A 17,111-nucleotide genomic window follows, 5' to 3' on the forward strand; every position below is an offset into this window, starting at 1 on the left:
CAACCATCACCACTATTTAATTCCAGAACATTTTCATCACCCGAGAATCATTGGCCCTACTCCCCATTTCCGGGCAAGTATTTACTTACTTCCTGTAATTTGCCCATTTGGGACATTTCATATAAATGAAATCATACAATACACAATTTCACTAAATAAGACTTTTGTGTGTGGCTTCTTTCAAACAATTTTTAAAAATTGTGGTAATATAGGCATAACATAAAATTTATACTCTAATCACTGCCCCCCTCTTTTCTTGAGACAGGGTCTCACTCTGTCATCCCAGTTGGAGTACAGTGGTGTGATCATGGCTGACTACAGCCTCAACCTCCCTGGGCTCAAGTGATCCTCCCATCTCAGTCTCACAAGTAACTGGGACCACAGGCACACATCACCACACCTAGCTAATTTTTGCATTGTTTGTTGAGACAGGATTTCGCTATGTTGCCCAGGCTGGTCTTGAACTCCTGGACTCCAGTGATCCTCCCATTTCAGCCTCCCAAAGTGCTGGGATTGCAGGTGTCAGCTACCACACCTGGTTGTCTGTAACCACTTTTAGGGGTACAATTCAGTAGCGTTAAGAATATTCACATTGTTGTACAACAAATCTCCAGAACTTTTTCATCTTCCCAAATTGAAACTCTGGACCTATTAAACACTAACTCCCCATTCTCTCCTTCTCCCTGCCCATGGGAAACACCTGTTATGCCCAGACCGTTTATTCCCCAAAGAAGACCACCAGAGTCCAGAGTCAAAGCCAAGCGGCAAGGATCTTTACTGCAAGTTCGAACTTGGTCCCTCCGTTCCACAACATACAAGAGGGCCCCGAACGATGCATGTGCCCGCTTTTTATAGCCCGATGTATACAGGATATGTAAGGTTACAGAGGAACAAAGGAATTCTTTTGGTCGCAGCATCACAATTGGTTAACACTTTAAGTTATACATTTAACAGTTTTCTATTTGTTCCCGCGCATTTAGTAAAACTACAAACGGTTGTGACCTTATCGGGGGCTCTCTAGGTGGTGTTTCTGAGATATATGGGGGGATGTGTTTGTGTTGGGCTCAGGAAGTTGAGACAAATAGAGGAATGTGTTTGTACTGGGCCCAGGACTGAGATATATGGCAGACACCGGTAATTAGAACAGAACAGAGCAGGACAGGGACTTTCACAACGCTTGTCCTTACAACGTCTGGAATCTATAGATAACCTAATCGGTTAGGTCCGGGTCGATCTTTAACTAGGCTCAGGGCGCCGCCCGGGCTGTTTGCCTGTGGACTTCATTTCTGCCTTTTAGTCTTTTCATTTGATCTCTTTCACACCCTTCTACTTTCTGTCTCTATGAATCTGACCACTCTAAGTACCTCATGTGAGTGGACTCACACAGTATTTCTCCTTTGGTAACTGGCTTATTTCGCTTAGCATAATGCCCTCAAGGGTTCTCCATGTTGTAACGTGTCAATTTCCTTCCTTTCAAGGCTGAAGAATACATCCGTTGTATGGATCAATCACATTTGTGTCATCCATTCATCAGTTAATGCACATGCAGGTTGTTTCCACCTTTTGGTCATTGAGAATAATGCTGCTGCATACATATGTGCATGTGTTTCTGCATGACCATTTGTTTGCAATTCTTTTGACTATATATGTATGAATAGAATTACTAGGTCATATAGTAGCTCTAAGTTTAACTTTTTGAGTAACTGCCAAAGTATTTTCCATAGTGCTACATGGTTTTACATTCTCGCTAACAATATATAATGGTTCCAGTTTCCCCAAATCCTCCCCAATACTTTTTATTTCTATGTTTTAAAAATAATTACAGCCATGCTAGTGAATGTGAAGTGGCATCTCACTGTGGTTTGGGTTTTCAATTGTATAATATTTTAATTTTTAATATCAAAAGAATATACTTGGCCTGAGGTGGTGGCTCACACCTGTAATCCCAGCATTTTGGGGGGCCAAGGTGGATGGATCACCTGAGTTTAGAAGTTCAAGACCAGCCTGGCCAATATGGTGAAACTCCGTCTCTACTAAAAGTACAAAAATTAGCTGCGTATGGTGGCACGCACCTATAATCCCAGTTACTCTGGAGGCTGAAGCAGGAGAATCATTTGACCCGGGAGGTGGAGGTTGCCCTGAGTTGGAATCGCACCACCAAACTCCAGCCTGAGAGGAGACGCTGTCCAAAAATAAATAAATAAATAAATAAATAAATAAATAAATAAATATTCACACTAAATTATTTTCTTGTACAATTAATAAAATTATTTTACAAAAGAAGTCTATTACTAACACACACTTGCATGCAAAGCACAAGACACATCTAAGGGCCAGGCATAGTGGCTCACGCCTGTAATCCCAGCACTTTGGGAGGGAGGCTGAGGCAGGCAGATCACTTGATGTCAGGAGTTCGAGACCAGCCTGGCCAACATAGTGAAACCCCAGCTCTACTAAAAATACAAAAATTAGCCAGGCGTGCTGGTGGGTGCCCGTAATCCTAGCTGCTTGGGAAGGTGAGTCAGGAGAATCGCTTGAGCCCAGGAAGTGGAGGTTGCAGTGAGCCAAGATTGCCCCACTGCACTCCAGTCTAGGCGACAGAGCAAGGATTCCTCTAAAAAAAAATAAAATAAAATAAGAGTACTAAAATTAAGTTGGCAAGATTTTACGTGTAGTCCTTTCTACATATAAGACATAAATACCTGACACTTGATTCATTCCTTTCTTTCTCCAGCCAGTCTCCCAGGACAAGTCTGGCAACAATTCTGGCAACAATTCTGACCATCGGGCAACAGAAATTACTTTTTACAGCTTATGTTAGGACAACCTACGTGGGTTTACATTTGGCTTAATATAATACTACCCTACTTCTCCAATAAGTATTTAAGCATTTATAGAAAAGTGGAAACTTTTCAATTTAACCACTTCTATTACCCTAGATGATCTGAGAAAGACGTGACATACCTCACTTCAAGGAAAAAAGGGTCCTTTTTGCTCACAAGTATTTCCTCATAAACCTTATTTTTGAAATGCTTTTAAAACCAGATTCTAATTTAATTAATCTAGATTTGTAAAATTATAAAGGAAAAGTCTTGCCGGTTGTTGCTTTGGTTAATTTCACAATTTAGTAAACTGCAACTAAGTATTTAATACAAAGCAGCCTTGGGTGGGAGCGGCGGGGGGAGGGGGGGTTGTTTAACAAAATGCATCTCATTACCAGCCTAGAGAAACTTTTCCGTGTGAAAGCAGAAGAGGGGTTACCATGGAGAGATTCATTATGGATTTCGGGAGGGCTTTTTCCTCAGAAATAGAGTGAAAAGAAAAAGTCGCTGTGTAAGAAATCTGATACTGACGCTGTGTGACTCAGAAGTTGGTCCAAAAGTTCATCTTCCGCAATTATGGCTAGATGATCAACTACACATCTTCTGCAACAGGTGACACGAAACTGCATTCCCCAAGCAAGGCAAAGCGATCAAATGAGTTATGACGCGCGTTCCTGCGGTCTTATACTTTTATTTTTGATTTAACCAAAACAATTTTGAATCGGATGAATTACCAAATTTGGTTGGGTCTTGTTTGGCTTTCTGCTTTGCTTTTTAATCAGCCATTTACCAGCAACTGTTGCACGGGCCCATTAGCACTCGAAGAATAAAAACAAACACACAAGACCAGGTAAGGTTCCCCTACTAACCCAAATGATCCGTTTCCTTAACACAATTTAAAAACCACAGTTAGGAGTGTGAAAAGAGGCATGATTTTGTGTGTGTTTGAGTGCCACGATCGGTCCAAATCCTTAATTCCCTTTTAAGGAACAGATATATAATAAAAATTCGAAAGAAACCTCATTAGAAATGCAAAGAGGTTTGTAAAACAAGAGGCTTCTTTCATTCCAGAAAACCACACCAAAACAAGGGGAGAAAACTGAATGCAATGGTTATGTGTTTGCCAAAGTTTCAATTCTGCCGGCGGAGACACTGCACTGCACGTATTTTGAAGAGGAAAAGAGGCGGTTGAGGAGGGGTGAGAGAGATCGAGCGAGTGCGGCCTCAAACTGCAAGAATGCAATTTCCATTTTGAACAATGCACCTCTTTCCTCTTGTAAATCCAGTTTTTTTGCCACTTGATGTGCCCTCCATTTCCCCTCTGTTTGGGGGGTCGGCGGGGTTGGGGGGAGACCGCAGCAGGATGCACAGCACAGGAGTGAGCAAGCGGGGAGGGCAGAGGAGGTGGAGAAGGAGTCTGCGGCAACTGGGCTGGGTGGGTACCTGGAGTGCTGCTGTAGGTTCTATGGCTCCGGAAGCTGCTTTCCATATAGTAACTGGCGTCCTCGTCGTCGTCTTCCTGCTCCTCCGAGTAATCGGAGTCATCGTCGTCCTCCTCCATCTCATCCTCCTCATTGTCCTCAGACTCGTGGGTCTCCTCGGTGTGGCAGTCCTCTTCTTCCATCTCCTGCTGTCGTGGTCATTGTGCACCACCTTGCTGACGGCCCTCAGGGCCACGGTGGTCCCGGCCAGGTGGCCGCCCCCGCCTCCTGTCCCTCCCCCGCCGCCGCCCGGGGGCGCTGGTGCTACCGGGGAGGGATGGGGGAGTAGGGAGGGCAGGGGACCGGCGACGGCGGCTTCCTCCGGCTGCCTCTGCCCCTGCTGGGCGAGCTCAGCCGCGTCTTGGGGTCCATCTCAGCCTGGCCTGCGGCCCATCTGCCGCGGAGGCTACCGAGGTGCTGTGAGCGAAGACCCTCGATGGGTCCAGACGTGGGCCGTGGCGGCGGTGGCAGGGCTCCGCAGCGGGAGCCGCGGGCTGCTCGGGCGGCCTGTCCACCTGCCCCTCCGATTGTAGCCTAGGCAGGTGGGAGAAGGTAAAGCGGAGAGGAAGGGGCGGGCGCAGTGGGGGCGGTGGGCAGCGCTGGGGCGGGTGGGGAGGCCCGCGGTGCCCGGCGGGAGGGGCCCGGCTGGCGGAAGGGGCTGGAGGGAGAAGGCTCAATCAGAATTGCTGGGGCCCCACGCCGGATCGCCGTCCGCCGCTATCTTGTTTCTTCCTTCTCCCAGAGCGGAGTCACGTGAGCTGCACCGCGGGAGAGACTGGGACGCAGCGAGGCGACGCCGCGGCTGCTGCGGGGAGCGCGGGTGTGTGGAGTCCCGGGCGGGAGCTCGGAGCGCCCGCACTCGGCGCAGCGCGGCGCGGCTGGACTCCGGGCGCCGGTGGCGCGGCTGAGAGGGGCGTGCAGTTCGCGAAATGCCCCTTGTCAAAGGCCTTCGGAGACCACAGTCTCCGTCTGGAGCCCAAAGCGGGCCAGACCTCCTCCCCGGATCTCCCCTTCTGCGGCTGGGAGAGGAAGGCAGGGGAGCCCCCAGGTATCATTCCCCTCTCGCCCCATCGGGAAACTGATGCTGAAAGAGCCAGAGAGAGAAAGAAAAAAAAAATCGCGGAGAGGGGCCGCCCAGCGACCGAAGGCACCGGGCAGCGCCAGCTACGGAGGGAAATTTGTTGGGGGAGACAAGGAGACAAGGCCCCAGAACTTAGGGAACTCCGAAGCTTGGAGCTGGAGTCCTGAAATTGACTCAGATGACAACCGCTGTGGATCTGTGCCAGGAGCCACGCCCTGAGGGAAGGGCGTCCTAAGACCTGTTGCGTGGAATCCCCACTGGGAAAGCCTCAGTAAACTCCAGAATGCAACTACTGCACGTTCCAATCTCCCGCCACCTTCCTAACGCCTTAGCTAGGACCTCGACCACCTCAGCAAGAAGTTACCTCTCCTTTGCCGTGGAAAAGAGGGAATCTTGTCTGAAACCTACTTCACGGTGTTACATGTTTGTATTATCGGGAAATAACCTTAATTTATTGACCTGACATGTCACTAGCTTTCAGCTTAGCCCAGGGGACGAATCATGATGACATTTCAGGCACCCTCAAAACTTATCACAGGGACTCAACCCTAAGTGGCTGAGGTCAGCTCTTCAGATAAGAAAAAGGTTTTATAAACATATATTAATATTTATTGAGATAAGTGACCACCAAAAGTAACTTTTTTTTTTTTTCCTTTGAGACCGAGTCTCACTCTGTCACCCAGGCTGGAGTTCAGTGGCGCGATCTCAGCTCACTGCAAGCTGCGCCTCCCGGGTTCACGCCATTCTCCTGCCTCAGCCTCCCGAGTAGCTGGGACTACAGGTGCCCGCCACCATGCCCGGCTAATTTTTTGTATTTTTAGTAGAGACGGGGTTTCACCGTGTTAGCCAGGGTGGTCTCCATCTGACCTCATGATCCCCCCATCTCGGCCTCCCAAAGTGCTGGGATTACAGGCGTGAGCCACCTTGCCCGGCCTCAACCAAAAAGTAATTTAAAGAAAAATAGTTGGCCGGGCGCAGTAGCTCACACCTGCAATCCCAGCCCGTTGAGAGGCCAAGGCCAGACGATACATTGAGATCAGGAGTTCGAGACCAGCCTGGGCAACATAGCAGGACCTTGTCTCTAGAAAAAATTTGAAAAATTAGCCGGGCATGGTGGTGCACACCTGTGGTCCCAGCTATGCAAGAGGCTGAGGTGGGAGGATCCCTTGAGCCTGGGAGGTGGATGTTGCACTGAGCCGTGATTGCACCACTGCACTCCAGCCTGAGTGACAGAGCAAGACCCTGTCTCAAAATTTTTAAAAAAGAAAGAAAGAAAAATACTTAACAGGATTCTGTACATCAAATGACTTATTTCAACCTAGTTAGGAAAATGGAACACATATGTGAAATGAAGATTAAAATACAGGCACTAATTGCCAAATAAATGCATTCAATACAATTTGGTTGAGCTCTAAGGGTGACAAATGTGTCTATGTCTCCAGGGACCAGGTAAGTAACGTAAGTCAATAAAGTAGGCAAGGTGAAGACCTAGGCCAATGGAAATGCCCATATTTTGTTTGAAGAGGGTGGCCAGGTGTGATGGCTCAGGCCTGTAATCTCAGCACTTTGGGAGGCAGGCGGATCACCTGAGGTCAGGAGTTCGAGACCAGCCTGGCCAACATGGTGAAACCCTGTCTCTATTAAAAATACAAAAAAATTAGCCGGGCGTGGTGGTGCACATCTCTAATCTCAGCTACTCGGGAGGCTGAGGCACAAGCATCATTTGAACGCAGGAGGCGGAGATTACAGTGAGCCGAGATCATGCCACTGCACTCCAGCGTGGGTCACAGAGCAAGACTCTGTCAAAAAAAAAAAAAAAAAAAGCGGGTGGGGGGTGAGATTTGGGGAGACTGAGTGAAGTGGGGGACTGAGTGAAGCTGGTCCCTGAGTGGCAGGTAGGCAGAGGGGCAGGCCAGCAGCAAGGCTGGGATAAGAAACCTGAAGCTTCCTCCCCAAGCTGAGAACTCAAAGAGGGAATGAAATGATTCCAGGAAAACATACTAAATTCCCACTGTATGTCCACAGAACTCCCAACTAATTCAGTTCAAACAATAAATTCAGCATCTAAGATCACCAAACCTTTCAGAAGAAAAGCCACTATGACAGAGTGACTCAACAGCCAGCCAGCAGCAGAGTCAATAATAAAATCCCAGAATTAGGTACCCAAAGACTGTTAGAAACCAAAAAGAGAACAGTTATGATATGTAATGTTTTCAAAAATAAAAAAGTACAATCACAAAGATGAACTATCAAACACAGATTATTAGGAATGAACAAATATATATATATATATATAGTCTGTTTGTTTGTTTGTTTTGAGACAGAGTCTTACTCTTTTGCCCAGGCTGGAATACAGTGGTGTGATTATGGCTTACTGCAGCTTCAACCTTCCCAGGCTCAGATGATCCAACTCAGCCTCTTGAGTAGCTGGGACTACAGGCATGCACCACCTCACCTGGCTAGTTTTTAAACTTTTTGTAGAGATGTAGTTTGTCCATGTTGCCCAGGCTGATCTTAAACTTCTGGATTCAAGTGATCCATCCAATTTGGCCTCCCAAAAGGCTGGGATTACAGGCATGAGCCACTGTGCAGGCCCCAAATAGATTTTTTAATAGTTTAGAAATGAAAAACAGGAGCCAGAGGCCATTATCCTTAGCAAACTAAAGCAGGAACAGAAAACCAAATACTGCATGTTCTCACAAGTGGGAGCTAAATGATGAGAACACACGGACACATAGAGAGGAACAACAGATACTGTGTCCTATAGGAGGGTGGAGGGTTGGAGGAGGGAGAGGATCAGCAAAAATAACTAATGGGTACTAGGCTAGGCTTAGTATCTGGGTGACAAAATCATCTGTACAACAAACCCCCATGACACAAGTTTACCTATAACAAACCTGCACATGCACCCCTGAACTTAAAGCTAAAAAAAAAAAAAAAAAAAAAAAAAATTATTAAATCAGTAAATGAACAATCCTACTGATAAAATGTAGAATTTCATTTCATGTCATGGTGAAATGGCATGGTGGTGGGTGCCTGTAGTCCCAGCTACTTGGAGGCTGAGGCATGAGAATTGCTTGAACCCTGGAGGCAAAGATTGCAGTGAGCCGAGATCGCACCACTGCACTCCAGTCTAGGCAATAGACTGGGACTCCATCTCAAAAAAAAAAAAAAAATTATTGGCAGTTTAATATTAGATAAATTCCTTGGCAGTTTAATACTAGAAATGCAACTTGGCAATGTGAGCTAAGCTTTTACCTGAGAGTCATAATGTAAAAGAGAAAACTTTGTGATCCAATGAATTAAGCAATTAGTTCTCAAAAAATACAAGTAGGTGCAGCTAATGAGAAGAATTTGGTATTTTATGCCTAGTGCCAGTCCTGCTCAAGAGGAGGAAAATAGGGAAAACAAAACACTGCACAAGATGGCAAATTTTTTTCTCACTTAAAAGAGTCGGGAGAGGGGCATTCAGCCACTTAGACTATTCGTTTTCGGTTACTTCAAAAGCAACTCTTTGCAGTTTCCAAAAATTATCTTGCATCCAAATGTCGTTATACAGTAAGCTCCACGAGGTGACTATACTTGACATTCTTCAAGATTTAGTTCAGAGATTCCTCTGCTTATCCATTTAATTCATTCAATTATTTATTTTATTTTCATTTTATTTTATACTTTTGAGACTGAGTCTTGCTCTGTCATCCAGGCTGGAGTGCAGTGGCGCAATCTCGGCTCACTGCCACCTCCATCTCCTGAATTCAAGCAATTCTCATGCCTCAGCCTCCTGAGTAGCTGGGATTACAGGCTCCCACCAGCATACCTGGCGAATTCTTGTATTTTTAGTAGAGACGGGGTTTTGCCATGTTGGCCAGGCTGGTCTCGAACTCCTGACTTCAAGTGACCTGCCCACCTCAGCCTCCCAAAGTGCTGGGATTACAGGGGTGAGCCACCATGCCCAGCCAATTTGATGATGATGATGATTATGATGATTATTATTATACAACTCCCAAGTGCTGGGATTCTCATTCTGTCATCCACGCTAGAGTGCACTGGCATGATCTCGGTTCACTGCAACCTCAACCTCCCAAGCCCAAACAATCCTCCCACCTCAGCATCCCAAGTAGCTGGGACCAGAAGCACACGCCACATACATGGCTAATTTTTTGTAATTTTTTTGGTAGAGATTGGGTTTCATCAGGTTGCCCAGGCTGGTCTCAAACTCCTGAACTCAAGTGATCCACACGTCTCGACCTCCCAAAGTGCAGAGATTTACAGGCATGAACCACCATGGCTGGCCTCATTCAATAAACATTAATTGGTTACCACTGCAGGCCCTGGAGCTACAGTGACAGCATGACCCGTCAAACCGTTGAAGATTACTTTTAAAAAATAGTAATGGCACCTGTTATAAGATCTACTGATCTACAGCAGCATAAACCAAGAAAAAAAGTGTGGTAAAACTGACAGATAAATAGAAAAGGACTTCAGGAGAGTGGCTAGCATAGACCATGGGAAAATATTTGTATATTCTTACCATGTTGGGTGCTCCCGTTGTGTAATTCTTGTTATATGGTTTAGATACTGGATTCTTCCAGAGGCGATTCTCCTTTCTTCCCAGCTTAAATAAAAATATCAAGTGATAAGGTATTAACAGGAAACTTGGACACAGAATGTTTTCAGTGCAACAAGCAAGCCAGTAAGACATCTGCTGTTACAAATCAGGAATGCCAACCTGAAGTAACAATTCACAGAATACAGAATTTTTTCAACTTATTTTTAGAACTGCATAATAGATGTTATGGGATTCCGAAGCTTCTAAGGTATTTATGTTGAGGTGTTACAAATAATTTCCATCAGCCACACTCTGAGAATTTTCAATAATGTCAACAATACTCAATTAAATTCATACTAATTTCTCCAGATTATGGAAAATGGCTATACTAAAAATATATTTAGCCATGAAATTAATTAAGGTCATACAACTGGTGAATAGAATAGTAAGGCTTGAAACCCAGGTAGTCTAAAAATAAAAATTACACATATTATTTTTAAAAATTAAATTTTACTAGAAAAACATATAAAAGCTTTTCTTTTCTTTTTCTTTTTTTTTTTTTTTTGAGATGGAGTCTCGCTCTGTCGCCCAGGCTGGAGTGCAGTGGCCCGATCTCAGCTCACTGCAAGCTCCGCCTCCTGGGTTTACGCCATTCTCCTGCCTCAGCCTCCTGAGTAGCTGGGACTACAGGCGCCGCCACCTCGCCCGGCTAGCTTTTTTTTGTATTTTTAGTAGAGACGAGGTTTCACCGTGTTAGCCAGAGATGGTCTAGATCTCCTGACCTCGTGATCCGCCCGTCTCGGCCTCCCAAAGTGCTGGGATTACAGGCTTGAGCCACCGCGCCCGGCCCAAAAGCTTTTCAAAGCATTACTACCCAAACTAATATTTCAAAAATCAAGACTGTTGGCTGGCATGGTGTCTCGCACCTGTATTCCCAGCATTTTGGGAGGCCAAGGTAGGTGATCACCTGAAGTCAGGAGTTTGAGACCAGCCTGGCCAACATGGTGAAACCCCGTCTCTACTAAAAATACAAAAATTAGCCAGCTGTGGTGGTGCGTGCCTGTAATCCCAGCTACTTGGGAGGCTGAGGCTGGAGAACCGCTTAAACTGGGGAGGTGGAGGTTGCAGTGAGCCAAGATAGAATCATTGCACTCCAGCCTGGTCAACAAGAGTGAAACTCTGTCTCAAAACAAACAAACAAACAAACAAAAAATCAAGGTGGCCACTTTCTTTTCTTTCTTTCTTTCTTTTTTTTTTTTTTGAGACAGAGTCTCCCTTTTTCTCCAGGTTGGAATGCATGGCGTGATCTCGGCTCACTGCATCCTCCACCTCCCAGGTTCAAGTGATTCTCCTACCTCAGCCTCCCGAGTAGCTGGGACTACAGGGGGGCACCACCACGACCAGCTAATTTTTGTATTTTAAATAGAGACTGGGTTTCACCATGTTGGCCAGGATGGCCTAGATCTCTTGATCTCGTGATCCTCCCGCCTCAGTCTCCCAAGGTGCTGGGATTACAGGGGTGAGCCGTCATGCCCAGACAAGGTTGCTACTTTCTATCAACTCTTTATCATAATTCATTTAATGAAAAAGAGGCAAATGACTGTAGAAATGTAATAATGGGAATACTTAAGATATTGGCAGAGGTTGAAGGGCTCTAAAAAACAGAAAATAAAGAGATGCTAGAGATTTTTCCCCCCTGTGATTACAATTACAGTACAGTAATGTAGGGCAAGTTTAGAACAATAAGCCTTATTACTGCTGGTACTCTCTCAATATTAACTAGTTATTTCAACCCTAAATTTTCTTTCTTTTTTTTTTTTTGTTTTGTTTTGTTTTGTTTTTCTGAGACAGAGTCTCGCTCTGTCGCCCAGGCTGGAGTACAGTGGCGCAATCTGGGCTCACTGCAACCTCCACCTGCCAGGTTCAAACAATTCTCCCACCTCAGCCTCCTGAGTAGCAGGGACTACAGGCGTGCGCCACGATGCCCAGCTAATATTTTGTATTTTGTTTAGTAGAGATGGGGTTTCACAATGCAGGCTGGTCTCGAACTCCTGACCTCGTGATCTGCCTGACTCAGGCTCCCAAAGTGCTGGGATTACAGGCATCAGCCACCACAGCCGGCCCTAAATTTCCTTTTCAAAAATATCATAATCTACCTCACATCTATAAAAGAGCTAACAGACATATCTGGAAGCTAAAGTGATCTATAAACAGTGAATTATAGTGATTTTTAACAGTTTAAGCAAAATGAGTAAATACCATAACCTGGGTATAAAATTTTGTATAAAAGTAACTGGAGCTAAAATTTAACCATTTATACACTTAACTGGATGCCAGTTATTACATGTAAGTTATATCTCATTGACATTAATTAAAAATACTTTGAATGTTAAAAATAAAATCAGAAGAGAGTCAGAACTAGTATCAAAGAGACCAGTGATAAAAATCATGACTTTACAATCAAGACAGGTTTGTGTGTTTTGGCTCTGCCACTTACTGTGTGACCCTAGGCAAAGTACTTAACTTCTCTAACTCTTAGTTTTTGAGGATAACAATAGCAGTAGCAAGAGAAATAATAGTAGCGAATTATTTATGAAGAACTTACTTTATGAAAGACACTGTGCTAAAGTGCTTTACCTGAGTTATTTCATTTATCCTCTCAACAGTTGATGGAGTATGTACATAATCAAAATTTCTATCTTTTTTTTTTTTTTTTGAGACGGAGTCTCGCTCTGCCACCCAGTCTGGAGTGCAGTGGCCGGATCTCAGCTCACTGCAAGCTCCGCCTCCCGGGTTTACGCCATTCTCCTGCCTCAGCCTCCCGAGTAGCTGGGACTACAGGCGCCCACCACCTCTCCCGGCTAGTTTTTTGTATTTTTTTTGTAGAGACGGGGTTTCACCATGTTAGCCAGGATGGTCTCGATCTCCTGACGTCGTGATCCGCCCGTCTCGGCCTCCCAAAGTGCTGGGATTACAGGCTTGAGCCACCGCGCCCGGCCTAAAATTTCTATCTTTAGAAGACATCTGGCTTAGCTTATTTTAATACTTTAGAATGACCTCTTTGGTTTCTACTAAAATTTATAATTTATTTTCCCATAGATTTTTCCCTTTAAGAGTAATATTAGAATTCTAAGGTTTTCTACACTTTATCATATTCATGGAAGAAGCCTAATTCCTTTTTTACCATAGTAATGGTGCATAGCAGAGCCATTGCTGTACTTAAGAAGAGGCATGTTAAGGGTATATTCACGTACCAAGGGGTTTGAAAAGTCCACATTAATTTGAGTTTAATACTTGATAATCTGACCATCTAAAAAAATACACTGGGCCAGGCCCAGTGGCTCATGCCTTTAATCCCAGCACTTTGGGAGGCCAAGGCGGAGGGATAACGAAGTCAGGAGATGGAGACCATCCTGACCAACATGGTGAAACCCCATCTCTACTAAAATACAAAAAATTAGCCGGGTGTGGTGGCGCATGCTTGTAGTCCCAGCTACTGGGGAGGCTGAGGTATGAGAATCGCTTGAACCTGGGAGGCAGAGGTTGCAGTGAGCCGCCATTGCGCCACTGTACTCCATCCTGGTGAGAGAGCGAGACTCTGTCTCAAAAAAAAAAAAAAAAAAAAAAAAAAAAAAAAAAAAAAAAAACACACACAAAAACAAAAAACAAAAACCTGTATTCTAGCAAGAGGGCCATCCTGGCATTCCAGTAAGAGCAATCCTTGGATTCCATGAGTTTGAACAGGACACCATTATCCAGTGTAGTATAAAACCACCACAAAAAATGAAGAAGCAAGAGATGTGAATTCTAGAGCCAGCTCTAGTAACGAGTTTAGCACTGTAGCCTTGAACGAAACACTTAATAAACAAGGTTTAGATGATCCCCATCTGAATAATGAAAAAGTTAGGTTAATGATATCCCTGAAGTCCTTCTTTGCTGCTCCAGTACTGTTTAATTCTAGTTCTGCTGACTCTTCCAAAAGACAGAAAGAGGTACAGTCAAACTTGATAATAGATAGATTAGCACAAGTATTATTACAGATTAAATAATTATTTATTATGATTACATCTAAGAACCCTTCATTCAAAGAAGGGTCTCAAAATTCTGAAATCTTCCAGTTCTGTGAACATTTTGAAAGATTCGTTTTGAAAGATCAGTGCAACACAGAGCTCCTTTACAAGGTCAGTGTACACCTACGCTGTGGTATCATCCTACATTAAAAGAGACAATCTCTAAATATATTTAACATTCAATGCTAAATTTACTCTACTTTTTTGTTTATTAATTTCTTTAGATCTTATGTGAGTTTATTTAGCATACACATCTGGGCTAAAATCCCATTACAATGGCTAACAGTATGTTTTACATTATATAAAAAATAATTCTACAGAAGCAAACACACAATAAAAACCTGTTGAAAAAAGAATTCCCATTTATGTTCCAATGGAAAGACCCACCCAAAAGACTGTCACCTGGTTATGCTAAGTCACCTTATAAATCCGTTATGAAAACCACTTCTAATGTCTTGAACCTGGTCTAATCTTCTAAATGCCCAGATTGGTGATAAACTGAGCTACAGTTAAGTAGTTAATAGAGCTGTCAAACACTCAATGTTTAATCTGTCTTTAACTTTTAATTTTGTCACAGCTGTTTTATATATTATACCATTCTTATCCCTTTGTAATTGCCCTTTAACTGCCACCTTAAACACTGCAGTCACCTCAATAAAAGCATTTCGTCCACAAATCCACCAAAACCAGAAAAGGGTACTAAGGCATTTTAAAAGGCATATACATCCTGACAGCTTTCTTTTTGCCGTTCTGGATATCAATCATTTCTTAACATTTTTAAATTAACTGGAAATGAAGCATCAGCTCTCACTAACTGTTTTACATATTTAAAACGGCACAATATAGAGGGGTGAGAAGTTGTAACTACAATGACATAAACGTTCTGGATGATGGGAATAGACTGTGAGAATACACATCTTTCTAAACTGTAGAAAGCTTGGTAATAATTAGAAAGTAATGACGTAGTAGCAGTAAGAAGCATTTGAAAATACACATACAAGAGCTGTCAATTTTAGAAGTTATCAATTTGGGATTACAGGCATGAGCCACCACACCTGGTCCAGTGTATTTTTTTAGATGGTCAGATTATTAAGTATTAAACTCAAATTAATGTGGACGTTTCAAACCCCTTTGTACATGAATATACCCTTAATATGCCTCTTCTTAAGTACAGCAGTGGCTCTGCTATGCACCATTACTATGGTAAAAAAGGAATTAGGCTTCTTCCATGAACATGATAAACTTTATAACTGTAATATTACTCCTAAAGGGAAAATCTATGGGAAAAGAAATTATAAATTTTAGTAGAAATCAAAGAGGTCATTCTAAAGTATTAAAATAAGCTAAGCCAGATGTCTGCTAAAGATAGAAATTTTTGATTATAATAGTTCTTTTAAGTTGTACGAATCTTAGTAATATTTCTGTCATTTAATAGTAAGTCTTCAGTCCAGAGACCGAAAAGGCACAGGAGGACAAGTTGTGGACTGCAGTCGTTTCTTTGATAATGATTTACCAGACGTGTAAGCTAACATCACTGAAATCGTTCGAGAAATATATAGATAATATACTAAAAAGAGTAGAAATAAGTTGGTGTTTATTGTATATTAAATGGTGTTTATTGTATATTGAATGTAGATTTTCCTTCTAATGGTAAAATTCATGGAGGATCTTGTCACAACAAATTTATAAAATAAGCCACAAATTAGATGTGTTAAATTTGGTTATTAAGAGTTTTGACTAGGAGACAAATGAAATTTCTTGACAAATATAACTCTCTTGTAAATATTATCTAGTTAAAAAAAGTTGCTTGATTAAATTACTCAAAACAGGCCATGCAAGTGCTAAATAGAAACATTGCTGTATTTAACAGAGATGTGATGGATAATTTGTGTAATAGTAATTAAAATAACATAGTAACATTTAATTGAGCATGTATATGTCAGAGACTGTTATAAACACTTCATGTACATATCATTTAATTCTCATAGCATCTTGGAAGGCAGTATGTAGCCATGCTTCTGAAATCAGACCACCTGAATTCTAGTCCTTACTCTTCTGTGTACTGGCTTTATGACCTTAATTTATTTAACGTCCATGGGCTTTGGTTTATATTTATTTACAAAACAATAAGAGCGATGATAGTACATACTCCAGAAACTGTTGAGAGGATAAATGAAATAACTCAGGTAAAGCACTTTAGCACAGTGCGTTTCATAAAATAAGTGCTTCATAAATAATTAGCTACTATTATTTCTATTGCTACTACTGTTACCCTCAAAAACTAAGAGTTAGAGAAATTAAGTAATTTGCCTAAGGCCACATAGTAAGTGGCAGAGCCAAAACACACAAACCTGTCTTGTTTCTAAAGTCATGATTTTTATCATTGGTCTCTTTGATACTAGTTCTGACTCTTTTCTGATTTTATTTTTAATATTCAAAGTATTTTTAATTAACGTCAATGAGATATAACTTACATGTAATAAATTGCATCCATTTAAGTGTATAAATGGTTAAATTTTAACTCCAATTATTTTTTATACAAAATTTTATACCCAGGTTATGGTATTTACTCATTTTGTTTAAACTGTTAAAAATCACTATAATTGTTTATAGATCACTTTAGCTTCCAGATATGTCTGTTAGCTCTTTTATAGATGTGAGGTAGATTATGGTATTTTTGAAAAGGATATTTAGGGCCGGGTGCAGTGGCTCATATCTGTAATCCCAGCACTTTGGGAGCCCAAGGCGGGTGGATCACAAGGTCAGGAGTTTGAGACCAGCCTGCCTGGTGAAATTCCATCTCTACTAAACAAAATACAAAAAGTTAGCCAGGGATTGTGGCGCACGCCTGCAGTCCCAGCTACTCGGGAGGGAGAATTGTTTGAACCCGGCAGGCAGAGATTGCAGTGAGCCGAGATTGCACCACTGCACTCCAGCCTGGGTGACAGAGCAAGCCTCTGTCTCAGAAAAAAAAAAAAAAAAAAGGAAATTTAGGACGAATTAACTAATCAATATTGAGAGTACCAGCAGTAATAAGGCTTATTCTAAACTTGCCGTACATTACTGTACTGTAATTGTAATCATGGGGAAAAAACCCTAGCATCTCTT

At 42.8% G+C, this 17,111-nt stretch overlaps 1 protein-coding gene across 1 annotated transcript; it reads right to left on the bottom strand.

Annotated features, from left to right (window-relative positions):
* Positions 1–2,060: 2,060 nt before the first annotated feature.
* Positions 2,061–4,648, bottom strand: LOC115894778 (nucleosome-remodeling factor subunit BPTF-like). The gene is made up of 2 exons (XM_030923017.1): positions 4,266–4,648; positions 2,061–2,182 (listed from the first exon to the last, which is right to left on the bottom strand). Exons 1-2 carry the CDS (start codon positions 4,444–4,446, stop codon positions 2,085–2,087), a joined length of 279 nt encoding a protein of 92 aa, XP_030778877.1. The 5' UTR covers positions 4,447–4,648; the 3' UTR covers positions 2,061–2,084.
* Positions 4,649–17,111: the final 12,463 nt, after the last annotated feature.

The sequence above is a fragment of the Rhinopithecus roxellana genome, chromosome 19 (genome assembly GCF_007565055.1).
Source record: "Rhinopithecus roxellana isolate Shanxi Qingling chromosome 19, ASM756505v1, whole genome shotgun sequence".
Lineage (NCBI taxonomy): Eukaryota > Metazoa > Chordata > Mammalia > Primates > Cercopithecidae > Rhinopithecus > Rhinopithecus roxellana.